The sequence below is a fragment of the Gobio gobio genome (genome assembly GCF_949357685.1).
Source record: "Gobio gobio genome assembly, chromosome: 19".
Classification (NCBI taxonomy): Eukaryota; Metazoa; Chordata; class Actinopteri; order Cypriniformes; family Gobionidae; genus Gobio; species Gobio gobio.
This window is the reverse complement of record NC_137112.1, coordinates 40,748,941-40,773,772: the sequence shown is the minus strand read 5'-3', so window position 1 is coordinate 40,773,772 and position 24,832 is coordinate 40,748,941. Positions and strand designations below refer to the sequence as shown.

At 41.4% G+C, this 24,832-nt stretch overlaps 2 protein-coding genes across 5 annotated transcripts in view; both read left to right on the top strand.

The window, feature by feature from the left end:
* Positions 1-1,504, top strand: part of col6a2 (collagen, type VI, alpha 2) — a 30,594-nt gene extending 29,090 nt beyond the window's left edge. For both annotated transcript variants that reach the window (XM_079844487.1, XM_079844488.1), the window contains exon 28: positions 5-1,504. In XM_079844487.1, coding sequence (XP_079700613.1) covers positions 5-606 — 602 coding nt within the window. In that variant the 3' untranslated portion in view covers positions 607-1,504. The remainder of the gene's footprint in view (positions 1-4) is intronic.
* A 455-nt stretch (positions 1,505-1,959) lies between these two features.
* The window catches only part of phka2 (phosphorylase kinase, alpha 2 (liver)), a 44,065-nt gene continuing 21,192 nt past the window's right edge, over positions 1,960-24,832 (top strand). The window contains exons 1-9 of one of the 3 annotated variants that reach the window (XM_079844153.1): positions 4,799-5,006; positions 6,337-6,378; positions 6,531-6,569; positions 6,897-6,935; positions 7,027-7,356; positions 8,604-8,686; positions 22,963-23,121; positions 23,846-23,893; positions 24,077-24,245. In XM_079844153.1, the coding sequence (XP_079700279.1) occupies positions 4,907-5,006; positions 6,337-6,378; positions 6,531-6,569; positions 6,897-6,935; positions 7,027-7,356; positions 8,604-8,686; positions 22,963-23,121; positions 23,846-23,893; positions 24,077-24,245 (1,009 nt within the window). In that variant the 5' untranslated portion in view covers positions 4,799-4,906. Of the gene's footprint in view, positions 2,556-4,798; positions 5,007-6,336; positions 6,379-6,530; positions 6,570-6,896; positions 6,936-7,026; positions 7,357-8,603; positions 8,687-22,962; positions 23,122-23,845; positions 23,894-24,076; positions 24,246-24,832 lie in introns of those variants that run through there. The other 2 variants (XM_079844155.1, XM_079844154.1) reach the window with 2 other exon arrangements.

Genomic DNA, 24,832 nt, shown 5'->3' with positions numbered 1-24,832 from the left:
ATAGAGCCAGCCGTAGCCAACTGCATCCAGCGGCCTGTTGATCTCATCTTTATGCTGGATGGATCAGAGCGCATGGGTCAGGAGAATTTCCGCTATGCACGCGAGTTCGTGGAGAATGTCGCCAACCTTCTGTCCCTAGCCCGTAAAGATGACGATGAACGTAACGCCAGGGTGGCTCTTCTGCAGTTTGGCGATGAAAACCAACACAAACTGGCCTTCGAACTTACCAACAACTTCACAGTTATCTCTGATGGCCTGGCCACTATGAGTTACCTGGATTCTACTTCTAATGTGGGAAGTGGTATTATGTACGCTGTCAACAACATTGTCACAAGCACAGGCACCCGATTGGCTAGACGAAATGCAGAGCTGTCTTTCGTCTTCATCACTGACGGGGTCACCAGCAACAAGAACCTAGAGGAAGGCATTAGTGCGATGCGCAGGGCAGAGGGCGTTCCCACGGTGATTGCAATGGGCAGCGATGTCGACAAGGAAATCCTGGAGAAGCTTTCGCTAGGAGACCAGACGGCCATTTTCAGGGGTCAGGATTTTGCCCATTTGAACAAACCCAGCTTTTTTGAGCGATTCGTTCGGTGGATCTGCTGAGGGGTAGGCTGGGTTTTTAGTAAAGGGGGGGATTGGTGTGTCATAGGGTTCGGCACAATGGTTAGAGTAGAACGGATGCATTTTATCCACACTGAATCGATACAGTTTAAGCATATATATTGTGGCAAAAGAGGTCAAAATGGTTTGTTATGCATATCATAGATAAACTGACAACTTAGGAAGACCTTAGAAAGAAGGCAACTCTGTCATTTGCCTGAACTCAATGATGCACCAGTGGAAATGGGGTTTGGGTACAAGAAGACACTGCAGTAAAACCAAGAGGTCAAGTTACTAGTAACACTCCAAAGAATATGTACTGAATGTGTATTTTGACAGTTGCAATTGTAGTTTTTTATTTCTGTATTTTCATGCTGAAAGGCCTCTAGCTGAAGTTTTGTTTTATATATTCCTCTACACAAGGTGCTAAACCAGAGTAAGACTGGAGTTTTTCCTGTATAACATTATCAGATGCACATTGGTAAAAAAAAGTGCACTAATTCAGGGGTACAAGAATTTGACACACTCGATACATTCATTCTGTATCACTTAGGATACCTTTATGTCTAAAAACATTGTTTAAGCCATCGACTTAAAAAAGGCCTGCAGTAGCTAAAATCAATCTATGCCACCTTCCACAGCACATGCACTCTTGATACAACACATGCTTAGGAGTCCATTGTTTTAGATTAATACTTACTTATAGTGAAATATACAACGTTTCTTCACCTACATAAGAATAATTATGAGACTATTATTAGCACTGCAATCAATCATTTAATTCCAAGAACCAAAAAGAAACATTTGAATATTTGACATGCTGTTGGACACTTGAATGATTATTTCCATAGTTGCTGTCAAACATAAATTTTAGTACAATAAATCAAGCTGTGGTAACACAACTGAGGTGTCTGTGGTTTTTGTTCAATACAATATTATGTCAATGTCACTAGGTTTGTTTAAATTCTATTCTGTTCTAGTGTATTATCAAGCTGTTCTATTCGATATTACTATATTATTTTCTGTTCTATATTATGTAATCCTTTAAGCACATGGATTTATTTTTTTGGACTTTGGATTGGTCCATGAGTCTAGTCACTGGTTTACAAAGTCTCTGAAATTGAAGAAAATATACAGACCTGAAATGTATGACACTTGTCAAGATAAAAGTATACTTTTATATAATTGAAAATGTTTACATGGCACAGGACAACATCACACTTGACTCGCAAAACTAGAGAGAATCTTTATTGTTGGCTTTCAGTGTCAGTGCAGTCAATATACTTCAGTGCACTCACCGTGAACCAATCAGAAGACGAGCTTCTACATGAAAACAAATCGCGTTTGGTCCAGCGCGCATACCGTAGGCAGAGCAGAGCCCAACGTCAAACGGAGAAGCTAAACGCACTTTTCCGTTATAAACCCCAACACATGACATTGTAATTAACGTGTTGGTAGGAATAGGTGATTAGAAAGCTGTTACGAATTGGAATGTTTGTTTAAAATAACTAGAAATCTTCTGCCCGTGCCTGGATGCTGGCGAAAGGATTATTAAACTTCACGGTTTTCTATGTACGTCATTATTGTGGGCGGTCTCCCGTTTGCTGTCAACGTTAATGCGGGATCCTGAGCTTTAATGCAGATCCATAAAATGGTCAAATGTGTGTGTGGTGAGCCTGTTTATTTCAATCGTTTTTATTATGGAGTAAATGGATAGACAACATTGCGAGCATGACATGGCTAATCATGAGTCAGTAAAGATCTGGTTGCATGATCTCCTCCTGTAAGCAGAAGGTTATTTTGCAAGATATCTTCTGAAATTCCATGACAAGACCATAAATAAGTCATAAAAGTCAACGACAACAGATGACAGCATGAGGAGCCGCAGTAATTCAGGAGTGAAGTTGGATGGATTTGCCAGACTTGTCCATGAAACAATATTATGTCACCAGGTTTGTTCAAAACACGATTGAGAATTCTATTCTATTCTATTTTTTTCTATTTTTCTCTAGTGTGTTATACTGTATATTGTATTATTCTGTGCTACTCTATTCTTTTATATATTCTATTCGGTTTTGTTCTATATTATGTACTAATGCATTTCACTTTACTGTTCTAACCTATATTATATATTATTTAATATATTCTGATCTATTCTTCTATATTCTGTTCTGAACATTCTATATCGCAAACTGAATTATTAAAAGATTGGTAAAACTAGGGTGACCAAACATCCTGTTTTCCCAGGACATGTCCTGTTTTTTAATATAACAAATTTCTATCCATACAGAGGGGGTATACTTTAAATGTATTGAAATTAATAAGGAATCTTTGAGTAAACTTCGAGTATCATTTGAGTATCTCATGGCCGGGCAGACTGTCCTGGTTCTCGGTAATCAAAATATGGTCACCCTAGGTAAAACACTGAGAGATTCAAAATCTAGCTCAAATAAAAACACAGGCATGTCTAGCATCTTGTTGTTGAGATTGTTCTGTGCATTGGGGCCATTCTGACACGAGGAATCTAAAAATAAATAAGGCTTGAACAAAGGTCACCTTTAAATAACCCGTGCGTGAGGGAAATATTTGTTTTATCTGTAGCATGTGGATTCTTTTAAAAGCAAAGCTGATGCTTTATGCGCAACAAAACTTCATAAGTAATAATAAGTGATCACCATAACTATGTTTGATTATTTTTATTATTTATTATATGATTTAAGATTTTCACAGCATGTATCTAGTGTTTAAAATACTATATACTGTATAAAATAAATATATATAAATGCTCTAATAAATCAGATCATTGTATTGTAGACTCCCCCTGAAATTGCCTCATCGACACGTCATCCTCAATAAACCAATCTCCTGCATGATCACTCCGATCTTTCGAATATTCCTATTTAATAATTGTTTAATCAACACGTCATCCTCAATAAACCCGTCTCCAGCATGATGACTCCGATCTTTTGAATATTCCTATTTAATAATTGTTTAATCAACACGTCATCCTCAATAAACCCGTCTCCGGCATGATGACTCCGATCTTTCGAATATTCCTATTTAATAATTGTTTAATCAACACGTCATCCTCAATAGTAGTAAGTATACTATACCAACTGTCAGAATTTGATTGATTGACAGGTGGGCGGGACTTCCGGTATAGGGGGCGGGACTTCCGGTATAGGGGGCGGGACTTCCGGTGTAGGCGGGACTTCCGGTGTAGGCGGGACTTCCTGTATAGGCGGGACTTCCTGTATAGGCGGGACTTCCTGTATAGGCGGGACTTCCTGTATAGGAGGGACTTCCTGTATAGGCGGGGCATCCGGTGTAGGAGGGGGCTTCCTGTATAGGCGGGACATCCGGTGTAGGAGGGACTTCCTGTATAGGCGGGACTTCCTGTTTAATAAATCATGTGATTGACATTAGGTTTTGATGTTTTTGACAGTTGGTTTTTGACCTATTGTCATAATAAATCATGTGATTGACATTAGGTTTTGATGTTTTTGACAGTTGGTTTTTGACCTATAGTCATAATAAATCATATGATTGACATTAGGTTTTGATGTTTTTGACAGTTGGTTTTTGACCTATTGTTATAATAAATCATATGATTGAATTGACATTAGGTTTTGATGTTTTTGACAGTTGGTTTTTGACCTATTGTTATAATAAATCATATGATTGACATTAGGTTTTGATGTTTTTGACAGTTGGTTTTTGACCTATTGTCATAATAAATCATATGATTGACAGTAAGTTTTTGATGACTTTGACAGTTGGTTTTGATGTCTTTGATGACTTTGACAGTTGGTTTTGATGGTTTATGACATTAGGTTTTTTTGTTTTGATGAATTTGACAGTTGGTTTTTTTGTTTTGAATGCGGTATAATAAATCATGTTATTGACAGAAGGTTTTATCTTTTGAAGTCGCTGTTATCAGAAAATTCCCCGCGCAGCCCAGAGCAGCGTATATGAATGGGGCAGTGTTGTGAAGTCTGTCTCCCACAAACATCTGTTCTTTTAAAACAATATAAGCCTTACAAAATGCAATCAGTTAAATGTTTAAACACTGAAATGTGTCTGTGTGTGTAACAGGCACGGTCTTTATTTTTTCCAATTACAATCTTTTACCAGTAGTACATCCGTAGGGAGTCGTCCTGATTGTGACAGTCTCAAGTGAAAAGCATTCAGTAGCCCCCAAAAGGCCATGGTCGGTCATGAGATAAGCCCCCAAAATGCGTAGTGCAATGGCGCCATCTATTGGACACAAGCGTGTTTTTCTCCATTTTTTACCCCATTACAAATGTGTATATATGTGTGTGTGAGGGGAAAAATGCATAATAATACTGAACTTTTAGACCACAGCATCTCATCATCTCTCTCCCTCATCAAAATGCAGAACGGTGAGTATTTTTTCTCTATATTTGATGCTATAATGTTATACAATGATGCTTTAAACATGCAATGTGCTATTGATGTGATTTATCAACTATAACTAACATTAGCATTGAGTTATTGATGTTTTAAACATTCATGCATGGGTACAGTGTTTTAATCATTGAGTCATCTTTGGTCTATCAGCTATAACTAAAATCGACATTATTGTTTTCTAGTCATTTATGCATGGGAAAAACTGTTTTTCTGAAGCATTGTTTTATTTTAAAAACAATCTTTGTCAGGAAAAATGTCTATTTTAGTCATTCATGCTTGGGGTACAGTGTTTTATTTTTAAAAAAACAATCGTTGTCAGGCAATATCTATTTTTTTCATGATGGCTTTAATCATGGCTATTGTTTTTCCATCTAAAATATATTTTTTTAGTCATATCCGTTTATTATAAATGTTTTGCAGGATTGTTCTACCGTAATGATGTATTAATTATTATTGTTTCTGTACATAAAGCAATACGTAATGTTTCTTGTTGTTTTTACCAATACGAGGCCCCGTGGCTTTTATTATGAAAAAGACAGAGCTCCCATAACAGGAAGTGTCCCGGGACAGTTAGCAGCTATGCTACGATTCTGTTTGCTATGTATATTTTTCAAGTCTGCATGCATTAAATCGGCTCCCCGTCGTAGCGTTATCCGTGTATTTTTTATTAAAACACCATCGCGTTACTGTCGGTCCCCCCATGACTCAGAACCGCCCTTGTTAGGAATGCATGGTTTAGCTTAGCAGCGCGTGCTACGGTGCTAACTGCTCTTAAATGTGCATGATATCGTATATCAAAAACTAGTTTTGATGTCTATCTGTTTCGCAAGGCGATCGATCTGTTATTTGATATAGTTGCAGATTATTTTAAAAAACATAAAAGCTTGAGTTTAGCCAGTGTCTTCAACACAGCATGTTACTGTTACGGGTACTCTCCGGCGCCATCCGGTGTCCCGGAGTTAAAACTACATCCAGTTATGACACAATGGTATGCTCTCCGGTGCCACCCGGTGTCCCGGAGTTAAAACTACATCCAGTTATGACACAATGGTATGCTCTCCGGTGCCACCCGGTGTCCCGGAGTTAAAACTACATCCAGTTATGACACAATGGCATGCTCTCCGGTGCCACCCGGTGTCCCGGAGTTAAAACTACATCCAGTTATGGTGTAATTGCACCCCTAGAGCACCGGGGTGAAATAACATTTAGAAAATTAATGATTTTTTTCAGCATCTGTCATCAGACATGCATATAAAGCGACTCACAAATGTTTCCATTCATAACAGGATTTTTGCCTCACAGGTTCGAATGTTGAAAGTGACGCTCACGATAGCAATGATGCATGTGAGGACTGCTCTTTTATAAATAAAAAATAAATAAATAAATAAAAATAAATAAATAAATAAAAATAAAAAATTAATAAATAATAAAAAATTAATAAATAATAAAAAAAAATAAAAAAAATAAAAAATTGTCTCTCTTTTTTTCATTCACAGTGAGCCCTCAGCTGGTTGAAGCAGACAGTGCGTCTGATGGTAAAACAAGACCCATCGCCGACATCATAAATAAATAAATAAATAATAAAAAATAAATAAATAAAAATAAATAAATAAATAAATAAAAATAAATAATAAAAAATTAATAAATAATAAAATTGTCTCTCTTTTTTTCATTCACAGTGAGCCCTCAGCTGGTTGAAGCAGACAGTGCGTCTGATGGTAAAACAAGACCCATCGCCGACATCATAAATAAATAAATAAATAATAAAAAATAAATAAATAAAAATAAATAAATAAATAAATAAAAATAAATAATAAAAAATTTATAAATAATAAAATTGTCTCTCTTTTTTTCATTCACAGTGAGCCCTCAGCTGGTTGAAGCAGACAGTGCGTCTGATGGTAAAACAAGACCCATCGCCGACATTGTGTTTTTTTTTTTTTTTTTCTTAACATTTATGAAAAATCTAATTTATTTATTTATTTATTTTAGATTTCATTCAGTTTATCACGCAACCCGGCTTCCCACTGACTGACACCGCTCAACAGAATAATGATGACGGGCCTGACCCCACGCCGACACACGCTGCGGATCAAATAGTTCCTGCCGGCTCTGCTTTAGACCAGGTCGCTGGACCCAGCGGTGAACCTTTGAGAAAGAAGAGTAGAAAAACCGATCGTCCTACCTCACCGGCCTGTCCTGAGAGAAAAACGTTTTGTTTTATCCCGTCAATCAGTCCTGAAAACAGTCCTGACAGGAAAACTTTCTGTCCGACGCCGCCGAGCAGTCCTGCGCCGAGTCTTGACAGCGTATTTCTTTATGGTGAGACTATCTACATTATTATTTTCATTTAAACACAAATTGAATCATACCATAACAATTTTTGTGTTATAGCCCCGACCGCAGCAGGGTCGGGTTATACCCCCGACCACATGACTAGCTGGCATACACCTCGACGCATCACTTGGACAAGTACGAAAGCGACCCAAACTCCGTCGGAAGAAGAAGACATCGACGTTGAAGAAGTGTCAGCAGAGCATCGCCCGGCTGACGAGCCACTCGCCGATACTAATTTAATAGAGGCATTATGTCAAGAGTTTCGCGACACCCAGGTTGATTCTGACAACAAATACATTGAGCTGAGTGATAAAGTGGATGGAATAGACAGCAATCTGACCGCGCTACTTAGTGAGTTTCGTGAAGCACGCATCGAAGACCGTCGCAGATCCGCCGTATTGGCGGGCCAGGCTCGCGCCTATCACCTTGAGACACGCGGACGATTGGACGTACAGGATCGCTTCATTCAAAATGCGGTTGATCGACTATTTCGTCGTTTTCAAACCCTGAGATCCACCATCTATCAGGAATTTGATAGAAGCGATCGCAGGTCCACTGAATCCGATCGTTTGATCGCTGAATTCTGTCGCGAAATTCTAGTCTTTCTTCGCGTCATCTCTAATGCAATAGACGAGTAAATTCGTATTATTCTCATCATCATAGATGGAACGTTGCAGTTAATTCAATATAGATTTATTCCATTAAACTTTTGTATTGATTTTTATATTCCAGATACTCTGTAATTTTGTTTTATGTATGCATGTTTTTTACATCTATCATGTATTGATTTTTTATATTACATATACTCTGTTATTTTTCTTCATCTATCATGTATTGATTTATTCCATATACTCTTTATGATTTTGTAATATTTCATGTTTTGGTCTGAAATCTAAAATGGATGGGTCAAAAAGCTTTTGCTCAGACGACAACGCAGAACTGTCACCGGACGAAATTGAAATGCTAAGTCGGCTTCCGGATTCTTTAGAACAGTATTTGTTTAATCTAGAATCTTCGCAATCCCCCTCTAATTTGGATCTTTTTGAATTAGCTGAAAATCCAAATATTAATTTGTTCGATCCAGTTCTGAGCGTAGACGCTAATTTGGATCTTTTTGAATTAGCCGTAAATTCAAATATTAATTTGTACGATCACGTGCTAAGCGTAGACAACAATCATGTTGTACAATGCGGTGGTGTTTTAAATAATCAACTCCCTGCATGTACCGACAGCGATCCTGACTGTGACGACACAGAGCGCCCTGACGCTGATGATACTCCACAGCCATCTACCAGCAGCACGAGCCCCACATCAGGTAATATTGACGCTTTACGCGAGACTGACCCTAACAGACAGAGTCGATTAAGCCGTACGGAAATTGATACGCTGATCCGAGAAGGCGGGTTCGTTAACGGATATCACGTTTTACCGCGACCACGCTTCAACAGTGTGTCGTTGAGAAGGAGCATGAATCTGAGAGAGATTAACTCTACAGATTTGGCCTCTTATCACACTTCATTACATCGCATGCTGAGCGAGATCGTCACCTTCGCTAGAGAAATCGGCCACGATGCACCCGTAATCAATATGACCATGTCGGCACCCACTCTACAAACACCCATCAGCGGTGTTCTCGCCCCTGGTAATGATTATGATGTGAATTCGCTTATGGATCAATTTGAAAGAGTTTTACAGAGCAATCAGCTGTTATTATCGGACGACGCCGTCGAGATCGACGCTACCGTAGCCATGAACAGACAAGGAGGCGGTCGACGACGTAAACTTACAGATCTGGCCGTTGATCAGGTAATCAAAAGAAAAAAGACGAATTTGTTCTGCCCCATAAATTTGTCAAATCAATTGTGCTTCTCTATTTGTCTCGCTCGTTTTCTTAACCCCCAGCTACCCGAGAGCGAGTTAGAAAAACTGGCTACCGTCATCCAAAACAGCGTCGGCTTCTCAATTCAAGACCGAATCGCTCTTAGCGACATAGCTTCGTTTGAACGAGCGCTAGGCATTAAAATCGTTGTATTTCACAGATCGAATGCCATGGTCTTAGAAACGTACAAAAATTCTGACGAACCCCACCCCAAAACGGTGTTCCTCTATCTACATGATAATCACTATTATATGATCATGAATCTGACAGGCTTCTTAGGTTCGCCATACGTCTGTCAATTTTGTTACAAAAGTTACAGCAACCGCAGAGACCATCAATGCAAGCACGTCTGCAATGTCTGTTTTGACGCCGAATGTCACAGGTTCCCTAAAAGAACCATACATTGTCCCGATTGTTTGCGCTACTGTAAATCGAGCTATTGCTTCGAAATGCATAAAAAGAACCCTCCTCCCGGTCAAGAATCCCCCTCCTGTGATATTATCAAATACTGCAAACTATGCAGGCTGCGTTACTACGTTAAAGCGGGTGACAAGAAAGCAAAACACATATGCCCGACGGACAAATGCGTCCACTGTCGAGAACATCTGACGGAACACGGGACGCACCAATGTTTCATACAGCCCCTAGAGCCTAAGGAGCCATGCGAGAAATATATTTTCTACGATTTTGAAACGCGTTACGAAAACGGGCGCCACGTGGCTAATTTTGTTTGCGCAATCACTTTCAAAGGGAAGAAATTTACGGCGGAGGGTACCGACTGCATCGCTAAGCTAATCAACCGCTTCAGAAAACCCCGATATAATGGCTACTGCTTCATAGCTCATTACGCCTCCAGATTCGACTCCTTTCTGATTCTCGAGTATTTTTGCAAAGCCGGGATTGCGATTGAGGTCATAATGCAAGGCTGTAAATTAATTTACATGTACGACGAATCGTTTGGCCAACGATACATCGATAGCTACTCATTTTTTCCAATGGCCCTTGCCAAAATGCCCGCGGCGTTAGACTTGGCGACGACTGAAAAAGGCCACTTCCCCCATCTTTTCAACAGGGTGGAAAACGAGAACTATGTTGGACCATACCCCGACAAAAAGTTCTACAACTACGATAACATGTCGGATAAAGCCCGTGAAAAGTTTGATGCATGGTACAGCACGGTTGAGGGGGAGCAGTTTGACTTCAGGCAGGAACTGTACGCGTACGGGGTTAACGACGTCGTCTTATTACGCGAAGGCTGTATGAAATACCGTCAGGCGTTCCTAGAATGCACCGCAATTGACCCTTTTGGGTTCACGACGCTCCCCGGCTGTTCGATGGGGGTCTTCAAAACCAATTATCTCGGCAGAAACACCCTCGCTCTCACGCACAACAACGCGTACATCCATCAGAATAAGTCCTACTCAAGTGGCTCGATCGAATGGCTCGAGTATGTCAAAAAGACTCGAAACGTGGATGTTCACCACGCCGTAAACCACGGTGAAGTATCGATCGGTAAGTACTTTTTAGATGGCTTCTACCAGCAAGACGGTGTGCAGCACGGCTTAGAATACGCGGGGTGCATCTTCCACGGTCACTGCTGCCGCTTTGCACCCCATGAGTCACACCCCTTGTCGGGCGTACCCTATGGGGCTCTCAGGAGACAGTTTGACGATAAGATCGAAATTCTGCAGAACGCGTACGGTTTACAAGTCGAGGTTCTTTGGGAATGTGAATGGATCAAAATGAAAAAGACCGACCCCTCTGTGATAGAATTTATGGCCGGTTATTCAGCCCCGGAGAGACTGAACCCCAGAGAAACCTTGTATGGCGGTCGCACGAACGCTTATAAACTCTATCACAAAGTGAGCGGAGATGAGAAAATAAGGTATCTCGATTTCACCAGCCTCTACCCCTTCTGCCAGGCTAGGAAAAGCTACCCGATCGAACACCCCCAAATCATTTTCAAAGATTTTGAACCGATTGAAAATTATTACGGACTCATCAAAGCGACCGTGTACCCTCCCCGCAAATTACTGCATCCGGTTCTCCCTTACAGATGTCAAGGAAAACTCATGTTTCCGTTATGCCGAACCTGCGCTCACAATCAAAACCAGACCACGAGCTGTACCCACACGGATGAGGAAAGATCACTCTCCGGGTCCTGGGTATCCATTGAGCTTTTAAAAGCCATCGAGAAGGGTTATGTGGTAGCCAAGATTGACGAGGTTTGGCATTTTCCACAACGGTCAGACACGTTGTTTGTCGAATACGTCAAAACATTTTTGCGTTTGAAACAACAAGCGTCGGGGTACCCGTCTAATGTCGTCACGGACGCTGAGAAAGAAACTTACATTCGCGAGTATTTTGAAAAAGAGGGGGTTCAACTCGACCCCGAAAAGATCAAGCACAACCCCGCGCAGAGAGCTATCTCAAAGCTATGTCTGAATTCGCTTTGGGGACGGTTCTCTTTAAAACCAAATTTACCTGAAACAACTCTGGTGAACGACCCCGAAGATTTCACCAGAATCGTCTTCGGTAATACCGACACCTTGTCGTATTTCTCATTTGTCTCAGATGACGTGGCTCTCGTCCAGCATAAACCCAACAAAGAGGATTTTTGTAAGGCTCGCGACGTCAACGTGTTTATAGGGGCGTTCACTACGGCCCACGCCCGACTGGAATTGTACGAGTTGATGGACAGACTCAGCAGTCGTATGCTTTACTCTGATACAGACTCCGTCGTGTTCGTGTCTAGGGACGGTGACTGGGAGCCGCCTCTCGGTGATCATTTGGGCGAGCTGACGAACGAAATAGACGATGGGGATTTTATCACAGAGTTTTGCTCTAGCGGGCCTAAATCGTATGGCTTTCGCACCGCTAAAGGCAAAGTATGCATGAAAGCTAAGGGGATAACGCTGAATGCAAAAAATTCCCAAGCCATCCGCCTGGATACCCTGATTGGTCTGGTTGATAGTTATGTGACGTCGTATGATAGTACCGAATACATCCTGGCTCACACGGAAAACATTGTGAGGAATAAAAAGACTCTCACATTGCACAACAAATCAGTCGTTAAAAGGTTTAAGGTGGTGTATAATAAACGCAGACTTTTGCCCGATTTCACCACGCTTCCTTATGGCTACTGATCAGATGATGCACAGAGGATCAATGGATGCTTCCGATTTTGATTTCAGACTTCAACATCCATTTAGTTGTGTTATCTCCGGGCCTTCCAATTCTGGAAAGTCTTATTTTGTGAAACTTTTGTTGGAAAAAGGTTTGAATTTAATTTCCAAGAAAATTGAAAACATTGTCTGGTTGTATGATTGTTGGCAGCCTTTGTACGACGATGTACTTAAATTGTATGACATTAAATTTGTGCAAGGAATACCAGAGAGTCTGAATGATGATGATTTGTTACCTGTCACTAAAACAAATCTTCTCATCGTGGATGATTTGATGCAGCAAGCTAGCGCCAATTTGGAGCTTCAAAGGGTTTTTACGCAGTACGTGCACCACCGTAATCTCAGCGCTATTTATATAGTGCAAAATTTATTTGTACAGGGTAAATCCAGCCGAACCATCAGCTTAAACGCCAATTATATGATCCTGTTTAAAAATCCTCGGGACGTCAATCAAGTAGCGATGCTGGGACGCCAAATGTACCCCGGAAACACAAAATACTTTATGGAGTGTTATCACGATGCGGTCAACCAACCTTTTGGCTACATAATGATAGACTATAAAGCAAAAACTCCTGAACAGTACCGCCTCAGAACAGGATTGCTTTCCGACCGTCAAGTGGTTTACATCCCGAAAAAAAGAAGAAGAACGTGATCAAATCACTCCATGTCCGCCAGACTTTGTAAACATCTACCGGTGTTAAAAATGCTACATAAAGCATCTCCTAAACAAAGGCGTCTTATTCTACAATCGGCGTCCGACGAATTCATTTTATCGTTGTGTGAAGTGGCGCTCAACATCCTCTACGGGACGATTCCGGTCAATCCACAACAGTATCGAAAACTGAGAAAGAGAAAAGCCGAAATTAAATTTGTAGCCGATAAAAAAATCGGGATAGCGGCAAAGAAACGAGTCTTCAACCAGAAGGGTGGATTCCTTTTACCGCTCCTGAGCGTCGCCGTACCTTTTCTTTCGAGCTTGATAGCAAACAGATAGGATGGAGTATGCTGAGAAGATGTATTTAGTCCCGCAACATCAACTGGATAAGGTGAGAACCGAAAATGTTCGCGAGAATATTCGACAGAGCGTGGAAAACGATTTGGACGGCGCCATGAGAAATATCTTACTCCGCACTGATTTGAACCCGTACGAAAAAGCAAAACTTTACACAAATACCCTGAGCAGGTTTTTGACCATCGTTAAACAAAGCGATCGGGAGAGCGGAGTTTTAACGCAGTCGTTGCCCGATCCCGCTCCTAAAGATGAAGTACCGATCGCGGCTAGCGTCGAAGACGACAACGGTGCTGAGGAGCATGTGGTGGATGAAGTTCTGAAGAATGTACCTTCGAGAAGTGTGAAAAACAGCAGATACATATTAGACAAGATGTCTAAAGCTAAAGGACTAAGCGCGTGGAACGAATCGGGGGAGTTTGTGTTCAGGGGTAAAGCAGTACAAGGCTCACACATGGTCGATTTGTTAAAAAATGTCACGGCACCGCAAAAGGTTCGGGATAACCGGAGACCTGTAGGATGGTCAGAGTTTCTACACGCCTTTGCCGAATTAAACATCCCTTTTTCTACAGTGCCGAATCAACAGGTCAGGAGCATCATTAAATCTCTAAAGAGTAAACCCGACACCCCCAGCCCACCCCGTGTCAGACCTTCCAAAAGGGGACGAAGACAATCACGCTCGGTGTTTCCAGAGTCCGAAGACTCTGTGTTTAAATCCCCGACTATCGATCGAAGACAATGGTTGGAATTTTAACAAATCCTTTCATTTTGTATGTACATTAATATGTATCTTATGATTAAATAAAAGACGATTAAAAAATATAATGGTTTCAAGATTTTTATTTATTTATATGTCAGACATGTCTGCACGCAGTGAACGCAGGACAACATTGTATCAATACAAACATACGGTCTTAATCTCTTCACAAATAGGGACACCATTTTATCATTTTTAATATAATCATCGGTGTATAGTTTCATCACATGGTCATAGCCGTATCCTCTAGCTAGATGATATAGAAAAAACAGACAGTGCTGACCGCAGGTGTCCGATGAATAATCCTGGACTCGTCTCTCCGAATATAATACGTAGGTACCGTTGGCTGCTAGAAAGTCATTGATGCTGGTTGGAAAGCGATGGCTGTTGGGCGGATTGCCGAAGCTGTCGAAAAAACACGCTCCCCCGTCTTGGGTTAAATAAACGGCGACCCAGTGCTCCCCCGGCATGCTAGCAGGGTCGGTGTTCACGATACAGGCCGACGGTAAGATCCTTATGGGTTTTTCGGGTAGTTGATCGCTCGGTAGAACGCCGAGAAAATGAGTCCTGCAGGTAATTTTATCCATGATGGCGGTGAGTTGCAACGTGTTCATCTCAATAGTAGTCTATGAGTACCTGTCGGCGGTTAGACAATTCAATGATGCTGTCAAATACCGCGTAAACAATTAAATTAATGGTATTCGGTAGCGGTTTTCTGAAACGAGCTTCGACTCTGATATTCCCGGACTTGATGAGGGAAATGTGCTGACCGCACTCTTCGTCGGGCGTGAGGTTAAATGCGTAAAGCGTGTATCCGTTCAGGAAATCATCCCTGCCGAAACAGAGCGGTTGGTCTTTAAGATGTCTCCCGGTCGTCATCGCCAACTGATAATATTCGCGTACTGCCAAACCAGCTTCGAAATTGGGCTGTAGAGGCTTGGCCGGGTACTGTTGTCCGTCAACGTAGACGGCTAAGAATTCAAGGTCATAGTGTTTGAACGCGAATGGATTTTTTGCGTAGGAACCGGTGAATGCGTCGTTGTCGACCATGGCAATGACGATAGACTTTGGCAGTGTTCCTAAAAACAGATTTTCCTGATTCGAAACACGAGAGCCGGCCGGTATGGAGAACGATTTTAGACTGACCCTATCGACAGGGTACTTGGCCGTTGTCGAGAGCAACGTCTGGGCGTGAGCCAGTCTCACCGGCGGTGATACAGTAACTTTCTTGACAAATAGGGATGCGGCCACTATATTTAATTTGTAAGCCACATCGTCGGCCCTCATCAGACAGAATTCATCTTTTGCTTGAATTAGGCGTATCTTGATATCCACCCCATTTAGCATAAGTTTCTCTTGGAAGAATATATCGCTGTGTATGGGGGCTAGTAGTTCCACCTCCTTGCTTTCGCTGGTGTAGCCTGATCTCTTTGTCAACCCCGCGTTATGGCCTGCCGGGTCTTGAACGTCCATATGACCCGCCGTGTCTTTATGGAACAATCCGGCGCTGAAGACAGATTCCAACGTATCTTTACCGTAGTTGATCAGACTCTCGATGATACAGCGATAAGGGTAAGTGCTCGAACTCTGAGATATCAGACGATCGCCAAGGGTCACGTCGACTTGTGAAAACATAGTGGCTCCGGGGTAGTTGATTAGACCCACCTTGGCAGGGTGTGCAATCTCTTCCCCGTTAGGTTTCGTGATTTTCGCCCGCAGGTAGAGCATCGTGTTATTGAGATCCACATAATCATCGCCGTTGCCTGCGATAAAAAATTCCAATGGTGCAGAGCCCGATATGGCCGATAACGGTGCTACTTCTAAATAGCCATTTTTCTCAATAACTGTCTGTGTCAGCGGAACTGAAAATAAGTCCAGCTCAGACTTGATGCATTCACCCGACATGCGATGGAGTAGTGCCATGTTAGAATATGGATTTTGCGGCTCTCTTGATCGATACGTTTCGACTAACAGACCTCTTACGCTTTCTGCGTACGAGTGAGCGCTTGTTTGATCCGCGCACTGTTTTCTTCTTCTTCTTCTGTACCACCCGTTGGCCACGCCTCCTCACACCCGGCGGCTTAGACATTCTCTTACGAGCCATGACCATGAGACCGGATCCGTCTTGAGCTTTATCGTTATGCGAACGCGTCAATACGTTTGAGACGACGTCGGATACTATATTTTTAGCAGCCGATTTTAGGTGAGGTTTCGCGATGCTAAATCCTCTTTTTAACAACGGTACGGCCATCCTGAACAGACCTCTGAATAGGCCTCCTAACCCCGCACCGTACATAACTCCCGATCCCGAATACCCCGGCAAACCGGAACCGGCCTGATTTTGGTAATAGCTCACATAGTCCGCGGTATTGGACTCTCCGGGTCTATAATAAACCATTTTTTGGTTTAAAGTGTAGTTTTACGATGACTTTCCCGTAAGAAAATGGTACTTCGTGGTTTTGATCGTCCTTCAACTCTATGACGATGCTGCTGATGTGATCCTTGTTGATCGATGCGTAATGGGGGTTGTCGTATCTAGCAATGACCGCGTCGCTGCCTTTACCCGTTATATGTACACATCTCAAGAGGGGGACGTGCGAATCACCGACCGCTTGATATTGGATGATGTCCGTGTAAACGTACATTGTATAGAACCCAGCATTGATGTCGGATTGATGAGGAGCGTATGTGATGACGTCCGTAGTAAAATCGGGTTCTTTATGATAGTTTAAACCTCCGAGAGGTTTTTTAGTCATTCCTAAAATAGTGGCTAGTCTTCCTCGGAAACTCACTGAAATGTTTGGTTTCGCGACCAGAAAGACTTTGTTTTTTAATTCGTCGTGATTCAATACGGCCGCTGGTGTGATGAGTTGATTTATAGCCCGGAGGATCGGACGAATGTTTGCGTAGTAACCTCCGCTTATGTGTAATTTCGTAATGATAGAAAAACCAATATTTGAGGGGTTGCTATCCGGGGGTTTCGGGGCCGTATGTAGGATGAAATGACCATCTTCGTCATTAAAGTTGTACCAACTTCTAGGATATTCGATTTCGGCGAGCCCGACTTCCCATTGTCCTTTCAAGTCTATAGCTTTAGCCAACCTGGTTGTATAGCTGGCTATACGATTTTCAGGATAAACCGACGACGACGCATTGCACGGCAACGTGACGTAGAACCCGTGATCCTCCATGATGCTCCTTCGCTCGTATGGTCTCATCCGTTAACGACTGTGCGTTTTAAGGAGATTGCAAGTCCAGCAGAGTTTTTTTATCTATATAACTATTAAATTTTGAAGGCCATCCTAGCCATTTCACTAGAACAAGCGTAGATTTCCCCTGTTTTTTCTGACCTAAAATCTTTTCCACCTTAAAAGATTTGTTTTTACTCACAATTATTTTTTGCAACTCTTCTTCATAAAAAACCCCATCTATGACATCGCCATCATAATCCTTGAGTCTGTAGACCGGGGGTTGACGCGGAATACATGAGGATACTGTGAAAAATTCTTCCGTGTAGTTCTGCTCATAACCTTTGGCGAACGGGCCTCTCACTTTAGAAATCCTGACAACGTCGCCGACTTTGAAATTAAATACGGTCTTCTTCTTCTTCTTTATATCGCCGTACAAATTTTCAAACACTTGACCCTCATTTACTTTGTCGACGTCCACGGGTCTCATTCTGATACTTCGGTGATAACTGCTGTTATACCCCTGAATAATGTCTTGTAAAACATCAATGTATCGGCGGGAATTTGTAGCCGTTAAAAATCTCCACATGCGGCTTTTTAATGTTCTATTAAATCGTTCCACGACGCTGGCTTTCAAATCGGTAGCGGTGGCGAAGTGGTTGATGTCGTGCTTTTTCATCACATCTTGAAAATGTTTGTTAAAAAATTCCTTTCCCTTATCCGTCTGCAATTTCTGAGGTACACGACCCTCTTCGAGTATAGACTGGAACGCTTTAGTGACCTCAATGCCACTCTTATTCTTCAAAACTCTGACCCATGAGAACTTGCTAAATACATCTATGCATGTCAGTAGGTATTTATGACCGTCATTATCCTTGGCGTAGGCAGTCATGTCGACAAGATCAGCCTGGAACTGTGTATCAATCCCATACACAACCACTCTATTTCGTTTGTATTTTATAGGTGCTGTTTTGTGTAATGTGTAAGCATCCTCACCCGCCAACCATTTTGAAACCTCTTTATCGCTTAGACGGACGCCGGTATCTTTTAAGACGGCGTCTTTTAATCGTTTTTTACCCCCTAGAGAGCCGGGGTTGGACGGTGTATAATAAGCCTTTTTCATGAGCTCCGACATGCTGTCGTTTCAACCGCTGCAAAAGAATAACGCGTACAAGTATTTTGAATCAATCTTTTATTTTAAAAAATCCGTTACAGGATACATGCAAGATCTAAGTGAAATGGAAATAATACAGGTAGAGTAAAAAATGGATATAACGACGTTACAGGATACAGAGTAAGTACAAAAGGATATAATGATGTTAATATAACACAATCTAACTAAAAATGGATATAATAAGTAGCAGTAAGTAAAAAAAAAAAAAAAAAAACATTACAGGATACACAGTAGCTAAAATGGATATAATACAACATTACAGGGTAGACAGTGGCTAAAATGGATATAATACAACAGAGTAAGCTAAAAAAATGGTTAGTAAAAAATAATAATGTAGTAAATGGTTAGTGATAATGACATTACTGACTGTCTAACCAGAAAAGAAAGTCGCGACAGGCCTTCATGTTTTTGTCTAGGATGAAATCGATATACATTTCGGTAATTTTGGCAGGGTCATAATCACCATTTTTCTTTATCAACTCGGTACATACATCTGCCACGTAGGTACAAGTACACAACACGTCTGAGATTCTGATCTCAGCGCGTGATTCACACATCATTTCTAGAACAGCTTCTATCATTACATCGGGTGGATCGAGACCATCAACACATTTTTCAATCAAATCGTCCCATGCATTAGCCATTCCTCTCATTATCGGCATATTCTTCTTGAGATTTACCTGACGCGTAGTGTCATGACCAACTGGGATATCAGGGTGGGCAGCGTCCGCAATAATCTTTTCCAGTAGCTCGGTCATCTGATGTTTGAAATGGTCTTTAAACATGAGTTCCAAACAGCTCCTTAGGCTACAGACTACACCCATCGCGGCGGGGGCTTGGTCACTCTCCATTCACAATTGAGAGACCTTGCCAGAGATCAACGACGTCGTAGACTATTTCCTTGCAGGGTTTGTCCAGAAGTTTCAACCTGATTTCTTCTAGCTTGGCAACGATGAATGGTTCGTCTTTTAATTCGTGCAGAATAGTCCCGACTGTGCCTTGAATACGCTGGGGGTGAGATTTTAGCCCGCAGCGGTTTAGGAGAATGCCGATGATGGAATGGAAAAAGGGCTTAAACAGCTTGCCTGACAGCTCGTCAAAGTGTGTGTCGAAGTAGAAGTTGGGAGGGTCAAACAGGCAGGAATGTTGCAGCTGGCTGGGGTGGTCAATCGCACATCCCTCGCAGTCGGCCTTCAGCTTATCACCGATGAGATGTTCCAGCAGCACCACGGTTGCTGCTTTTACGATTTTGAATCCGACGTCGCTGAAACATCCGTCTGTAGCGTCGTCACCGGCTTTAGCAGTGGGGAGGTAAGTCAGGTTGTGTGATCCGAGGTCCGAGCCCAATGTGTCCAGCCAGTCTTTGGAGCGTTTGATAGTTTTAGCAGGACCGTCGCAGTCGTATTCGATTGACGGGTCCCAGTCGATTTGGAGGGGGGATTGCCAGTCTTTGTGAAGGTCCGATGATCCAAGGGGGTAAGTCAGACAATAGTCGCTTGCGTTGTCGTCAGGAGGGTCGAGAATGCTGCCGAAAGAGATGCCGCAGCTGCACACATGAGCGGGTTCTGAAGCGCCGTCTTCAGCCATGGTTTATAAATGCTGCTTGAGAGGGTTTGGCCGCTGACTTTATGTCAGATGCAGTAAAGGGGGCGGGGACGTTGTGGCGCTTCAGCTGTGGTTTATAAACGACGTCTGGGAGGGGCTGACCGTCGAGGTTCCGGATGTCTGTAGTGAATGGGGGCGGAATGCGCCGCGTATGTACTGCTGCGCGGACATCTCTCAGGGTGGAACAGCTGCACTTTAATTTTGTTGTAGCCGTCGTGCAGCTCGCACCATTTGAACAGCTTGTTTATGATTGAAAACATAATATCCAGCTGACTCAGATCTTGCCACTTGAACAAAAATTGCATTTCATACAGATTGTTATGCTCGTTAGGCAGGACGACCCCTGACCGATCTTCGATGAGCTTTGTCTTGTCATCACAGCAGAATATGTAGACAGAATCATCCGGGTTCTTTTTAGTGTGGTCACCTACCACGCGGTACCGGACATTCGGGGTGACCCCGTCCCACTCTGAAATGTACAGAGGTTCTTCGCCGCCGTCCTTCAAATCCTTCCAGACAAAATTGTAAAATAATGTCCAGTCTTTTTCAGGAAATACAAGACATGCGTCTTCCCCGGGGTGAAACTCGCCCGCGCTGTCGGTGGTGTAGAGTATAACAACTTGAGTTGTTTTATGAAATCTGTACCCGATTACACGCTTGCTGTTCATCATAAATTCTCCTTTAGTCCATTCCGAAAGTTCATGGAGAAAGCTTGTCAAACGGACGTGCCCATAAGGTTTTCTCGGCGCCATAGGTAGACTGGTCATCAGACTGTCGAACGTCCTGCTGCGCAACCCCGCATCTGGGGTTTTAGGAGCTGATAATCCGTCCATGCTCATGTAGCTCATGTTTCTCTTTGCTGATAGCTGTAGAACACACTGCCCCATTTATATACGCTGCTCTGGGATGTGGCAGGGTGGGAGGGGAATTTTCTGATAACAACGACTTCAAAAGATAAAACCTTCTGTCAATAACATGATTTATTATACCGCATTCAAAACAAAAAAACCAACTGTCAAATTCATCAAAACAAAAAAACCTAATGTCATAAACCATCAAAACCAACTGTCAAAGTCATCAAAGACATCAAAACCAACTGTCAAAGTCATCAAAAACTTACTGTCAATCATATGATTTATTATGACAATAGGTCAAAAACCAACTGTCAAAAACATCAAAACCTAATGTCAATCATATGATTTATTATAACAATAGGTCAAAAACCAACTGTCAAAAACATCAAAACCTAATGTCAATTCAATCATATGATTTATTATAACAATAGGTCAAAAACCAACTGTCAAAAACATCAAAACCTAATGTCAATCATATGATTTATTATGACTATAGGTCAAAAACCAACTGTCAAAAACATCAAAACCTAATGTCAATCACATGATTTATTATGACAATAGGTCAAAAACCAACTGTCAAAAACATCAAAACCTAATGTCAATCACATGATTTATTAAACAGGAAGTCCCGCCTATACAGGAAGTCCCTCCTACACCGGATGTCCCGCCTATACAGGAAGCCCCCTCCTACACCGGATGCCCCGCCTATACAGGAAGTCCCTCCTATACAGGAAGTCCCGCCTATACAGGAAGTCCCGCCTATACAGGAAGTCCCGCCTATACAGGAAGTCCCGCCTACACCGGAAGTCCCGCCTACACCGGAAGTCCCGCCCCCTATACCGGAAGTCCCGCCCCCTATACCGGAAGTCCCGCCCACCTGTCAATCAATCAAATTCTGACAGTTGGTATAGTATACTTACTACTCTCAATAAACCCATCTCCGGCATGATGACTCCGATCTTTTGAATATTCCTATTTAATAATTGTTTAATCGAAACGTCATCCTCAATAAACCCGTCTCCGGCATGATGACTCCGATCTTTTGAATATTCCTATTTAATAATTGTTTAATCGACACGTCATCCTCAATAAACCCGTCTCCGGCATGATGACTCCGATCTTTTGAATATTCCTATTTAATAATTGTTTAATCGACACGTCATCCTCAATAAACCTGTATCCGGCATGATGACTCCGATCTTTTGAATATTCCTATTTAATAATTGTTTAATCGACATGTCATCCTCAATAAACCTGTCTCCGGCATGATCACTCCGATCTTACGAATATTCTTATTTAATAATTGTTTAATCAACACGTCATCCTCAATAAACCTGTCTCCGGCATGATGACTCCGATCTTTCAAATATTCTTATTTAATAATTGTTTAATCAACACGTCATCCTCAATAAACCCGTCTCTGGCGTGATGACTCCGATCTTTCAAATATTCCTATTTAATAATTGTTTAATCGACACGTCATCCTCAATAAACCCGTCTCCGGCATGATGACTCCGATCTTTCAAATACTTTGATCTAATATGACCTCTGACCTGTAAATAATAATCATACACTGTTTGTTAATTGGCCAGAGGAGAACTGGCACCCCGACTGAGCCTGGTTTCTCCCACGGTTTATTTTTCTCTATTAGGACACCTGATGGGAGTTTTGGTTCCTTGCCACTGTTGCCTTTGGCTTGGCTTGCTCAGTTGGGGACACTACATTTTCAACTAGATATCCAAATAAATGTCATTACTAAACTAAATTAAATACATCAACTAAATAACTGATCTGCCCACATTGTCATGTGTTGTATTATTTTCCTGTTTAACACTGAAGCTGCTTTGAAACAATCTGCATTGTAAAAAGCGCTATATAAATAAAGTTGACTTGACTTGACTTTATGATCTAATAAAGATGGGTTTGACCCCTCCATATAGAATCCAGTGACCGGTCTACTGCCAGCTAGTGAGCAGCAGAAGGATGCCTGGGTTAGAGATAATGTTTACAGCATCTTGGCAGTGTGGGGGCTTGGCATGGCTTACCGCAAGAATGCAGACCGTGATGAGGACAAAGCTAAAGCGTATGAGCTCGAACAGGTGACTAAAACTTTAAAACATAACCACCTGTTGAAGCATTGTTTAGTAGTAGATTTTTCGCAGAGTACTGTATAACAGGTTGTTGGATGATTGCTTCCACTATGCATACCAAAGATTGTAACACCTGATTATGCTGTCTTAAAGTCTTATAATGATTGACTTGTGTTCAAAAGTTTGGGGTCGGTAAGACTTTTTAACGTTTACAAGGAAGCCAAACATTTTTTAAATGTTTTTCAAAGAAGTAAAGCAGTTAAATATGATTGATATTTGAGATAAATGTTTTATGTTTTAATATGCAAATTTTAAAATGTAATTTATGTGATGCAAAGCTGAATTTTCAGCAGCCACATGATCCTTCAGATATCGTTCTAATATGCTAATTTCAAGAAACATTAAGAAATTGTTTAAGAAACATTTATTCTTATTATCAATTTTGAAAACAGATGTGTTGCTTAGTATGTTTGTGGGAACCAGGATTTTTTGATGAATAGAAAAGTTAAAAGAACAGCATTTCTTTGGTATATAAATATTTTGTAACATATTGTAAATGGTTTTACTGTCTTTTTTTTAATCAATTTAATATGCCCTTGCGTAAAAAAATCTCTGTATATAGATTATATAAATATACATTTAATACGTGCATTTATCCAAAATATTGTGCAGCTCATTCCTTCCATATAAAATCGCTACTTGCATTATTAACAACATTTTGTTATTTTTTCAGAGTGTGGTTAAGCTAATGCAGGGGCTGCTGCAGTGTATGATGAGACAGGTACAGCGTTTAACTTCTGTGGTCTTGCTCATATGTTATTCTAAACCCATCCATTTGAGCTATAAAGTTTTTATTCTTTATTGTATACATCAGTTAATTGATTCTTTATTGAGCTCATGTCTGCACATATCTGAACACACACCTCTCTGGCCTGGCTGGCTAAGCATGTGCATATTACTGCAGGTGGAAAAGGTAGAGAAGTTCAAACACACACAGAGCACAACGGACTGCCTGCATGCCAAATATCACACACCCACCTGTGCCACAGTGGTTGGAGATGATCAGTGGGGGCACCTTCAGGTCGATGCCACCTCACTGTACCTGCTCATCCTGGCTCAGATGACCGCCTCAGGTGAGAAGAACACTTGATCCTTAAAAAGATTCATTCACACATTTACTCACCCTAATGTCATTCCAAACCCGTTTGACATTCTTTCAAGTGGAACACAAAAGAAGTTTCAGGGTTTTTTTTTTGTCCATACAATGGAAGTCAATAGTCACCAAAACTGCTTGGTTTCCAATATTCCTCAAAATATCTTCGTTCTAGTCATAGAGGTTTGCAACGACATGTGTGAATTAGTAAATGATGACAGAATTAAAATTTTTAGATGAACTATGCCTTTAAAGACCCATTGAAATTCCTTGAACAGCACATTTTAGTGTTTCCTAATGAAACATGAAATCCAGGGTGGGATGTGGGATTTGATACTTGCTTTTGAATGTCAAATGTTTATATTTAGGGGCATTTTCATTCTAGAGAACATTTGATTGGACAAAAATACTGTATGTAATCAAGATGGGTAACATTTTTTGAAAAAAAATACTGTAAATGTATATGTGGTAAATACAATGTTTTGCATTACTTTTAGCTAGGCTCTCAAAGAACAACTCTGCAAAAAAACTAAGCAATATATGCAGAATTGTAATGGCTATCATTCG